Source organism: Ceratotherium simum, chromosome 1 (assembly GCF_057802395.1).
Source record: "Ceratotherium simum simum isolate JZ-2026a chromosome 1, ASM5780239v1, whole genome shotgun sequence".
Classification (NCBI taxonomy): Eukaryota; Metazoa; Chordata; class Mammalia; order Perissodactyla; family Rhinocerotidae; genus Ceratotherium; species Ceratotherium simum.
In genome coordinates, this window is record NC_141900.1 from 27,264,188 (window position 1) to 27,275,741 (window position 11,554).

The following is an 11,554-nucleotide window of genomic DNA, read 5'->3' on the forward strand; positions in this document are numbered from 1 at the left end:
GATTGGCAACAGATGTTAGCTTAGGGTGAATCTTCCTCAGCCAAAAAAAAAAAAAAGAAATGCTATTAAAACTCCTTCTCACTATGTTCATGCTAATTACAATGCCACCATGTACAAGTACCTAATTAAAAGAAATACACAGATTTGTTAAGAGTAATGATTTTTCACTTCTAGTCCATATAATGTATTTTTGAGAACACATTATTTTCTTGTAATTTTAGATATTTCAAATTAGTCATTTACTTCTTAGTAGTTTGACACTTTTTAAATAATTTTAAATAAGGGGAAATAACTTTTATAAAACAAATATAAAATAGATGTTATCAAATTATTTAAAATATTTTACCTATCTTATGTTTTTTAGTCCTTATTCTATACCCAAATAACTTTAAAAAATTATATTCGTATACTTTGTGCTTTGATTTACATATAGATATATTACAATATCCACTTACAAGAACATTCTACAGCTGAAATAGTAACTAAGAGCAAATCATAAAAGTATATTTTATAGCTTTAGCAGAATAACTTGGTAAGAGACTTGAATTTTGATCTGTTAGACTGTAAGCTTATGCAATACGTGTTAAATTCCCTATCTCCCTATTGTAGGGTGTTGGGAAGAGGGTGTTAAATGACCTTAAAAGCATAGTGATTAGATAAAGAATACATATAAAGATAAAAACTAAACAAACATCCAAAAAGAAATTTTAAAGTTACAGAATCAATAAGCTGACACTTAACATAACATTAAAATAAAAATGTACCACACATATATAAACTACTTTTCTACAGATAATGTGGCTATGACATGAAATCGCCTTGCTGCTAACTCATGAGTCCCATCAGGAACATGCAAAATTTGCCTCTGTGAATACAAAGGTGATTCTACCTGGAAAGTGAGGGACAGGGTTTCCAGTTTGCTGATTTCATTTACTCTTTTCTCTCATTCCATTACAATGCCATATTCTCTCAGAAAAGTGTCTTCCTTATATCATTTTACACCTCCATATGAAGTGGATCCAAGCCATGAAATTCTGAGTTGCATCTTCTTTTAAGTTTGACTTTAAGACTCTTTATCTTAGCCTTATTTTAATTAACATCTTCCTTTCAAGAATTTATTTTGTCTAGTTTTCCAGTTGTTTATGGCAACTCCAGCACCAGTTACTTAGTCATAGCTAGAAGAGGAAAGCCTCCTAGTTTTTTCTCCTGAGTCAAAGTCATGAATTAGCAATTTTCTGAAGAGCTTAGGATCAGGCATTCTGGTCGTCTTTCCTACCTAGCACAGAGGAACTTCAATCCCTATAAAATCAATATCATTGATATTTGCTTAAGAGGAAACAGTGTTGAGAATGTCCCACCCCATGCCCACATGAATCACAGATGCTTTCACACAGCTTTGTTGGTATTTTTTAAGCATTTTCATATATTTGCCATTGTTTTTCAATGAATCTGGTGCATATAAGAAGTCTGCAGAAAGATCCTTTGATTCATTAAGAACTTAATTTTAGAGAATCACAGTATGTCCATTCCATTCTGAATAACTAATGTATTTAGTGATGCCAAACACATGTCTTTATTTATTTGGGATAGACGAGTGAGAAGGATGACACCATTTCTAGTTAGAAGAAATTTGGCTGTACACAGGTATTATTACATGTGATTTTATGCACAGGTTGCCATAAATTTAGTCAACCAGAATGTGGTAGGAAAGAATGAAACCTCTTATACATGGGATACGTAAAGATTTATTAATCAGGTCACATGTGTTTTCCAATGCAGCAAAATCATTTTACTGTCTCCTAAATAAAACAAAGGGAAAGCTTTATTTATTTCTTTATTTTGGGCATAAGGCTGACACATGTGAAAATGGAGAGCTAGCAAAATTTTCCTTACTGTGTATCCACGAGATTGTATTTTCAAATTCAAAGTTAAAAAATCCACAAGGAGGTGTGGTTCTCCCATTCCCTTTGCACCACCCTTCCAACCCTCAGAGGGGAAAATATGATAAATCCCACTTCCTCAATTGCCAGAAGAACATCTCCACAAATCTACACAGCTGAGATGTTGATTGAGACATCTTTTAAGGCTTAAAACTTTTAAGGCTCATATAGAAATTAGTTTTCTCTAATTTATTTTTAACAATTTCAAGGTTTTCATAGGAAAGTCAGGGAATGAAGCAGAATTATCACAGGAAAATATTTATAAAGCCAATTCCCCACTGCCCTTGCAAGGAAATATCTCCCTGAAAGTGGCAGTTTGGCTCTAAAAAAATACTTCCAGAAGAGCTCTCAATGAACAGAAAGGAGATAGCCTCTTCTCCCCCTAAATCTGCTGAAGACCTCCTCTGACCATGTCCTTTCCCCTCAGGCTCATAACACTCATTTCTCCGAGAAAGGCAAGATGAAATTAGGACTGCTTGTCATGACATTTCTAAACCTTGTGTTCACATTATGTGTCACTACCCAAATGTAACAGAGGAGAATTTAAAACTGACAGGATGTTATGAGCAATCCTGTAAAAAATGGGATGAAACAGGGAATAAAAGCGTGAAAAGTAAGTGAGGCAAGGGAACGGTTATGAAGAAGAACTAGGAAATGCGTTTTCTTCTGGCAGTTTGGAAGACTACTCAGATAAAACTGTCACCTTCATGGCCCAAAATCCAAGTCTTATCTGTGGAATCACTGGCAAAGTAGTGAAGAATTCTTCCCTGTGAGGTCACACAGGGACTTGCAAAAGATAAGAAAGCTCTCTATTTGAGTCCTTCATGCGTCTTTGAATTGCCCCATCACTTTTCACCTAAAACTTCATCATCTCTACCCCCAACTTCTTTTAAACAGCCTCTGCTGCAGACATCAATCCCTCTAGTTTTTTATCTAATTCTCTCAACACTTTTTATTTAAATCCATAAAGACAGTGATATAAACTTTGCAGTAAATTTTGGCTGTTGCCCAACTTATTTTCTGAAAATTTCTGTACTCCTTTTGCAAGAAAAAAAAGTTTACTCTGAATAGAATATTTTAAAGTGTTAGAGAGATAAAAGTCAATCTAAGTGAATTTTACTTCCTAAAGTTCAATTGTTCATAAGATGAAAAAACATAAATTCCATACCCAAAGCCACTGTGGATTCTAAAAGGTATCAGATTATGTGCTCTCCCTCACTCATATTTCCATCAACTAAGAACTAAGTCTTCTATTGTAATGAGTAAAAACTAAAGTCAAGCTTATAATTTTAAGGGCAGATTACATTGAATAAAAATTAAAAAATGATAATAATGAGTACATGTTATATTTTGAAAAATTATCCTAAGAACAAAATGAAGGAACTTACTTGCAAGTGAATGGAAGTCCTTTATTCCTAATACATCTATTGGCACATTGGTCTGCACTGTTCATTTTTTTTGTTTTTATCTTCAGTAATGGGTCTTCTTTAATTAGAGTAGTCTTTGCTGACTTTTTGAATTCATGAAGTGTGTTTCTTCTTTTCTTCTGTCCTTCTATTAATAATAATAATTTAAAAAAAGCATAGGGGAAAAACTTATAAGGCTCATGTAGAAAAAATGTCTTTAAGGATCATCTGTAAGATAATGATTTTATCTGACAACATACTAGACCCCCAGGGGTCAGAGGTGAAGTGAGTGGGGAATGACACTTTCAGATAGTTGAGAGCAAGAGAGGAATATTATAATCAGTGAAGAATAAATAACTTGTCATGCAGAGTCATTCATCTACATTCTTTCAAATGAAGGATGCTTTTAAAAATTAGGACAGAGTTCACTCTAAAGCAATAAATAATAAGATAGTCTCTAAACAGTATGAAGGCAAGTGCCAGGGCATATCTTAACATGCTCTATAATTAAATTTTTCATTTCCTTCTATAATTAGTCCTTATGTAAGCTATAGTATTAATTAGATAAGGCAATGCAATGACAGGTGAGAAACTTCTCACTAAAAATGGTGCAGTAGATAAATTCTTCCGACTTGCTCTTTAAAGCACTTCATACTATTAATATTTCAGCCCTTCTCATTTCCTATATAAGTGTTTTCTGTGCTTTTGGGCACTAATTCTTAGTATCACTGAACTGTTTGTCTTGAAATCAAGCCAAATGCTTTAAATCAAATGTATGTAAAACTTCATCTTTTAATGTAGCAATATCATTTTTCTTCATGAAAGTATTCTACAAGGCCCCTAAATAGCATGAAGCCTCCCATTAAAAACCTGAAAAACAAAATTAAAACATCCTAAAAGACTTAATCTTATGGGTGACTTTAGAGTATCAAGTACTTGCTTCTTTCTTCTCAACTTGCCCAAAGTTACCCAGTTTCTCATGAGGATCACCATCTTCATAATGAGCATCAAAATGTCTAAGAGATCGCAGCTGTTGTATAGTAAGGATGGACATGATTGTGCCCCTTCCCTGCCTATCAGTTCTTTTAAAAACCCTTATAACCAAGGCAGTAACAATATATTCATTTTTAAGATGAAGAAACCAAGACATATGGAAAAATTAATTGACCACTTAGAAGATCTGATTCAAAACCCAGCTGCCTAGCTTCAGAATCCCCCAATCTTGAACCCTTAGGATGCCATCTTTCTTTAAGAATTGCTAAGTATGTGGAAATATGGCTTGCAAATATTCTATGAAGATTTGGTTTAGAGCTATCAGTAGAAAAGAAACTTGGATGGTAGAACAGGAAATGCATTCCTGGTCTTTGTATGTGGTGAAATGGATCAAGAAAAGAGAGTAAAAATTTTTGTGCAGAAAATTTGGAAATTTGGCTAGCCGAGTGAGTTACCAAGAATGGCATGATGCTCCAGGAACCACTGGCTCCAGTTGGTTTGTTAAACATGCAGATGCTACTCATTGATATCTATCCTAACCTGAAGTCCACAATAAATAAGAGAAAACATGAAATCTTCTCAATTTCTGGCTCTCCAGAACACACTTAAAACTCCAGAACACAATCCCCAAAAGACAGGTACTAATCCCTCTAATAATGTTTTCATTTTTAACTTTTCTTTGCCCTACAAGATGGAATGGCTATGGTACAACAGATATAATTTAAAAGACATTTTGACACAGAAATTCCATCAACCAAACAATCTATCAACGTGTTATTTATTGAGTGTAGACCAAATGCCTTGCATAACGGCAGACAGATGATAATTCTGGCATTCTTATTGACTTGCCAAATGACTCTGTTTAATTACCTGAAATGCTAGTATTCCAATTATTCAATCTATGAAATGAAAGTTTTGGGTTATATGAACTAAAAAGAGCTATTTAAACTATAGGCATTAAGTAATATTTGGAAATCAATTTAGATAAAAAGTATTACGAATATGCAAAGTTTTAGTTTTGTTTTTGAAATTTCATCCTTTAATTTCTGGCATAAGAGAAGAAACTGTTACTCTCCAAAGCAAAGTAGTATAATTCTTTTCAAATTTTGGTTTCTGCCACAGGACTGTGTTAATGGAAGATAAGATTCCCCATTAAGAATTTCTCCTTCCTTTGACCTTAATGCACTATTTCTTAGGTGTTGTGAAATGTCTCACAGCATAATAATCTGATTTCCTGTATAAATTAGAATGTTTCTTAGAAACAAATAGTAGCTAATGGATATAGAAAACCTATTTTAAAAACTGTCCACCAAAATGGAAGAACTGTATATATATTTTTCAAATAAATTTAGTTAACTAAAAATATAGAATTAAAATTGGACTGATGTATAAAGTAGTTATTCTACATGTCTAAGTGTGAGAGAAAAGCATAGAACTAAATTTAAATGGTCTAAGACAAACATTAAATTCAGATATGTATTTTACCAATTATCAAATGAAACAGAACCCCTGGCAAGTGCTACTCTGGTTTCTTTTCTTAATGTGTGCAATATGAAGGCAAGCATTGAGGACTACTATAGAGAAAAGGGGTCTCTGTGGGATTCTTAGTTGTGTTTAATTCTACAGTTCTCAGTTGTCCTGTTGAAATGTGTTAATGTGTGGCCATACCCCATAAAAATAGTCTACTCTTGCTTGTTGATAAATTTTTCCATCACTACCTTTCATCTAAAGATCAAAAAGCATTCTGAAAAGCAAATAAATCTATGATTTCCCATTACTAGATAATAAATAGGAGTGAAAATCTTGTCTGGGGCCACAAAAGTAATCAGAGGCAATCAGAACCAGATACCAGGATTCCCTTTTCACTATTTATTTCTCATGACTTAGAAGCTTTCCCTTATAATTCAATCATTTCTACTAGGTCAGTAACTAATTACTCAAAAATGTGAAGTTCAAGCTAGTTGTATATCATGTAATCCACACATCTATAAAATTAATTCCTTCTTCAATAAAAGAAAAATTCAAAACAGAAGTCATTCAAAAACAGCATCTGAAAATAAAATTCCTTTGCTGAAAATAGTTTCAACTTTCACTTCCATATGTATTAACAACTGATGCTTGTTTTACTGAAAACAATTAAAAGACAAGCTTAATTTGGGAAGAAACTCAAAAATATCCTTGGATCAGATTTTTCCCTACTATTTTTTGTGCATGACTGTTAGTGGAAGTTTATAAACAAAATATTGAAATGAAATCAAAGGGTGAGAGATCACTGCAACTTTGTCATGCTTTCCTGTACTTTAAATTGCAAGTCCTTTTTCCTCTTCTCCCAGTATGGGAAAACATTCTGGAAGCTATATTTCCTGAAGAACCTGAAGTCCCTGTTTTAGAACTGAAATCATTAGGATCTTAGTGAAAACCTACAAACAGAAAGTAGGGTCAAATGTATCAAGGTGCTTGAAGAAAGACACATTTCTCCCGCTGGTCCCTGGGCCTCACACTCATTTCTCTCAGTACCTCATATATTTTCTTCTCAGTGTGGACTAACCATTGACTTCAAAGGAAAATCATGCAAGGAAAGGATTTGCAGGGTGTGGAAAGAAGCAGGAATCTGGCTCCACATATTCTGAGAAACCTACCCACATGATTAGTGATTAACAGCTTGAAGTGGCAAGATGTTAAGATGACAGTACACAAATAATTAATGGAAAGGAATCGTTGTGACTGGAGATTTTAAAATTCCCAAAGGCAAGAATCATAAATACTAGTCCAAATTTTCATTGCTGTTATCTAGGACTGGGTTTTCACAGTCATCTCCCCTTCTTTAGAGAAGGTAGCAATATCACAAATAAAGATGTCAAGAAGAAAGGGATCATGTCAGATTTAAATCAAATATTGGTATTTGAGAAGCAGCATAATAACCTCTTCCAAAGAGATTTACAAAATGAAGTCATGTTCAACGTGAGATTAGGGGCCTCCCTAGGTATTTCCCTCTTTCTCTTTCATTCCACTTCCTTGTTCAGGATTTCATTGTTATAGGAGCCTCCTCCTGGTTTCTTCCTTGACTGACTGTTTCTGCCTACAACTTTCCCTCCACACAGCAACCAAGACTACCACACTGAAGTACAACTTCAGGCAGGTATCTTGTCAACACAAAAATTTTCAGCTGCTACCCACAACATTCAGAATAGAGCAGGTTAGCACGACATTGAAGCTCACGCATGCTACCATATCTTACTTTTCTAATCACAGGTCATACTGCTCCCCTTCAGGTACTCAGTACCCCAGCCCCACATGGTTACCTGTCTTTTCTTACACTTTGTCGCCTCTATGCCTTTGGCCACTTGAGTTCCCCTGACTTAGGTAGTGACCATGCTACTACCCATCTTTTCATACTCAACTTGGATACCATATACCCCCTGAACCTGGTTTGATCCTTTAAGCTAGAAATGAACTCTACCATAGTACAATAGCATTTCTAACACAGCTTTTCTTATATTACTTTGTGAAATGGATTTTTAAAAGGCAGTTTCAGCTGATTTCACTGTTGTGGCTTCAATATAAATAAAAGGAAGAAAATCACCTATTTCATTCACATAGATTTGGGTAGGAATCTCAGCTCTATCCCTTAACTAAGATAAGAAGATAATTAAGGTCTTTAACTTCAGTTTTCTCATGCAAGATAAGTCCAATAATGCCAATCTTATTAGAATTAAATAAGCTTTATTTTTAGAGCTTGGTCCATAACAGTTGCTCAACAAATGTATGTTTCTTTCTCATTTTTTCTTCTTTATATCCCCACAGGCTCCTGGTGATTAGGTGCTCATTTAATGCTTCTTTTGTTACAGGGGATTGGATTCTTGTTTCCAGCGGAGGTGGGAGTGGATAGTGGGTAATTCTATGTGGACCAACTCCTATAAGGATGGCTTGGGTCCACTTTATTGAATATTTCTTAAGAAACTTTTTAATAAAGTATCTCCATAATACATCCTGCTCATAACTGGCTGTCACTTCATTATAGCGTACTCTTTTTTTCTAACCTTGTGTTATTTTACAATATGTACAAATACAGACTCATAGGATAAATCAAAAAGTATAACCAGAGCAAATAACAGCAACAAAAAAACTCTAAATATTCAACATTAGATGAAAAAGAAAAAACTTTCTGGTATGTTCTAAGAGGGCTATCCATGTTTTCTATTTTGGAGAATGTTATTTAAAAAAAAAAAAAAACTATCAAAATAAACTTGCCACCCAAACGAAGGCAGACCCTCTTTTGATGACAATTTTAGCATTATTCACTTCAGGGGTTACTCACAGCATATCTGTAATTCCCAGTTGGCCCTTCCTTGCCTGCCAGCACACTCTTGGGTTGTATTCTCCCTATACTCAGGAAACGCAGTCATTTCAACATTGGCCAAAGTGAAATATAATTACGAATGTATATCTCCTGCCAAAACTTCGTAATGCGTGCCAAAAACAAATAGACATTGTCTGTGGTTGATCTACTGTTTGGGTTTTCCACACTGTGTTCTCCTTGCATTAGCACAGACGATTTCAGGTAACCATATTCTACTTCAGACCATCAGCATTTTAATCTTTAAAAAGCAAAGCCCTCAAAATATTAGCCATGATTTCAATTTATGCTCAAAATCCCCTAAACCAGCAATGGCTTATACGAATCCATTTTAACATGACATACCTCAAGCATGATGACCTGCTTTATCGAACTAACCTCGTCAGAAATCTTACCTAAATGTTTTCAAACTGACCCTTCCCACACAGTGCTGTTTCCAAAAGGGCTACTTCACAAAACAGAAGAAAGCCAGGTGGTTGAATTCTTGATGTTTTCAACCCTTGTATTACATCAGAAACTAGATCAGAGGTCTGATGAATTTATTTAACTTATCTCAAAAGATATAGCCAGTTCTCTGTTTTATATTATAGAAAGGCCATGTCTACCATCTGGGAATTTGTTCCATTCTTTTATACCCCTGTGCTCACCCATGATACTCACTACCTTCTCCCGTTGGCATCCCAGCCACCACAATGATAATACAACCAAATACAGATGTTTCCTCTTGCCCTGATAACAGTGGAAAACTTCCCAAAGCAGCAAATGAAATCTCTAAACTTCCAGGCAATATGAACTCCCAAGCAACTCCTTCCCAACCTATAAATTCAGGGGGGAACATGGGAGACTGAAACTAGCAGTTCTACAGCTTTAACTAAAGTCACACAATTCCTGCCTCCCTTGCACTGCAGTTTGAAAGGGCAGAGATCCATACCCAGAAAGAGTGAGATCTTAGAAGAGAGGCTTTCTCTTTCATTTTTATAACATGCATATACTCGGGGTTTAATCTGCCTTCTCCAAATAAAAACCTGTATAAAGTCATAATTGGGTCCTAAATGTTGCCCTAGTGTTGTTGGGTAGCAGATTGCCATGGGAAATTATCCTCTAGAAAAACAATGAGTCCCTGCTGTACTGACCATCACTCCCCTCTTCAGACCAGACCTCTGTTCAGCTTTAAACTTGTCCAAACCAGCAAAGTTCCAGCCAGTGTTAGCACTTCATTCCTATCCCATAGTCCGCAAGTATGAGGCTAAGTGAGACGGGGTTGGGTCGGTTGATGGGGGAGGGGCAGACACACTGATGGGATGTTAATTATCATTTTAAATGCTTTGCAAACAGAAAAAGAATATCAAAAGAAAGCACAATAAGAGGTTTAAAAAACCCATACCACATACTGAGTTAAGAAAGGATGCTAGGAATAGAGTAAAGAGAGTGTTAGGAAAAGGCAAGGTTAGCAAGAGGGAGTTAACGTAATAATAATAATGAAGAAGAAGAGAAAACTAACCTGCATAGGGGATGGAGATGGGAAGCAGCAGGAGATGCAGGAGGATATGCTGCAGCAGCAGGACTGGCAGGAGTTTGGTCACCCACATGGTGCTGCTGGACGTGCTGGCGGGTCTCGCCGCAGGAGATGCCTGGGTGCAAGAATCCTGGTCCGGCTCAGTGCCTAAAAGAGCCCGTCGGCTCTGCGCTGCTGTTTATTGCGATGAGCTAAGTTTGTTGTGTGATTAACTGGAAAGATCTAGGTCTGAACTCCCTCTTACGGTAAGAAACTGTTTAACAACAGCCCTTTACTCTCTTCTACCCCCCTCCTTTCCTCACTGCCCCCCCGACAACACCAAACAGATCCCAGCTCCCCACCCCCCCACCCCCACTCCGCTTAGGAAAGAAACTTACAAAGAAAAGGTCACCTGGCCTGAGGCCAGCTTCAATTTGGAAGCTCGAGCTCCAGATCCCAGTGGCTCCTATCCGACTAAGGAAGGGAGGAGCAAGGCTCAGCCCAATAGCTAAATCAAGGCACAGGCAGAGGACCAATTCGCTAAATTTAAACAGGAAAATATATGTGTTTACATATGTATTTGGGAAAAGAGGAAGGGGAAGCAGCATAAGAAGAAAGCAAAGAGCTGCCTTTCAGTCAAATGTGCCTTAGCTCCTAATCTGTGTAGTTTCACTGCTAGAGCAATTTAGGGATTCAAAACCCTGACACAGGTTCCCCAGGGTGTTAGAGACAGGGAGGGAGGCGGGAGGCAGGCCAGGAGGCAGAGCGCCAGCAGGTCCAGCCCAGGTAGAAAGAGGTGAGGTAAGAAAAGGGTGTGGTATTATGGGGTAAAAATAAACAAACAAGCAAAACAAAAGCACCCACAATGTCAGGTGGGAAAATTGCCCCTGCCCAGTGGGCTCAGAGCAGGCAGCTTTTTCAGAAGCTGCGCTAAGCTCCCCAAATCACCACAGATGTACCCAAAGTGCATAAAGGAAACATCTGATTTGAGGTTTATGATAAAATCTGATCATGGTCTCTCTTAAAATGTCTAAGAGATTGGGATGATGCACTGCCTGTCCCTGACACATAAATATAGCATGGACTGTATGTCCCTGTACACGCACTCACACACATATGTCTGTAAGATGTGTGTGCCTGCTAAGACTATCACTGGAAATCTCTCAAGCTGTTTTAATTAGTGAATAATGAATGCACCTCTCTTCTCCAGCTCCATCCACCTGCATGCACCCACAAGCCTCCCAAAATCGAAGTGGAGGAGTGCAGAGCTTGCACGTGGGGAGGGGGGTGGATCATGTTTGTAGAATCTTTGTGAGATCTTTGCCCAGACCTCTCATTCTATTGAGAGGATTTGTCTTTGGAC

General features: G+C 36.7%; 1 protein-coding gene across 2 annotated transcripts in view; it reads right to left on the bottom strand.

Moving 5' to 3' along the window:
• Positions 1-10,469, bottom strand: part of HGF (hepatocyte growth factor) — a 74,502-nt gene extending 64,033 nt beyond the window's left edge. For both annotated transcript variants that reach the window (XM_004431293.3, XM_004431292.3), the window contains exons 1-2: positions 10,198-10,469; positions 3,329-3,494 (exon numbers count right to left, since the gene is read on the bottom strand). In XM_004431293.3, coding sequence (XP_004431350.1) covers positions 3,329-3,494; positions 10,198-10,285 — 254 coding nt within the window. In that variant the 5' untranslated portion in view covers positions 10,286-10,469. The remainder of the gene's footprint in view (positions 1-3,328; positions 3,495-10,197) is intronic.
• Positions 10,470-11,554: the final 1,085 nt, after the last annotated feature.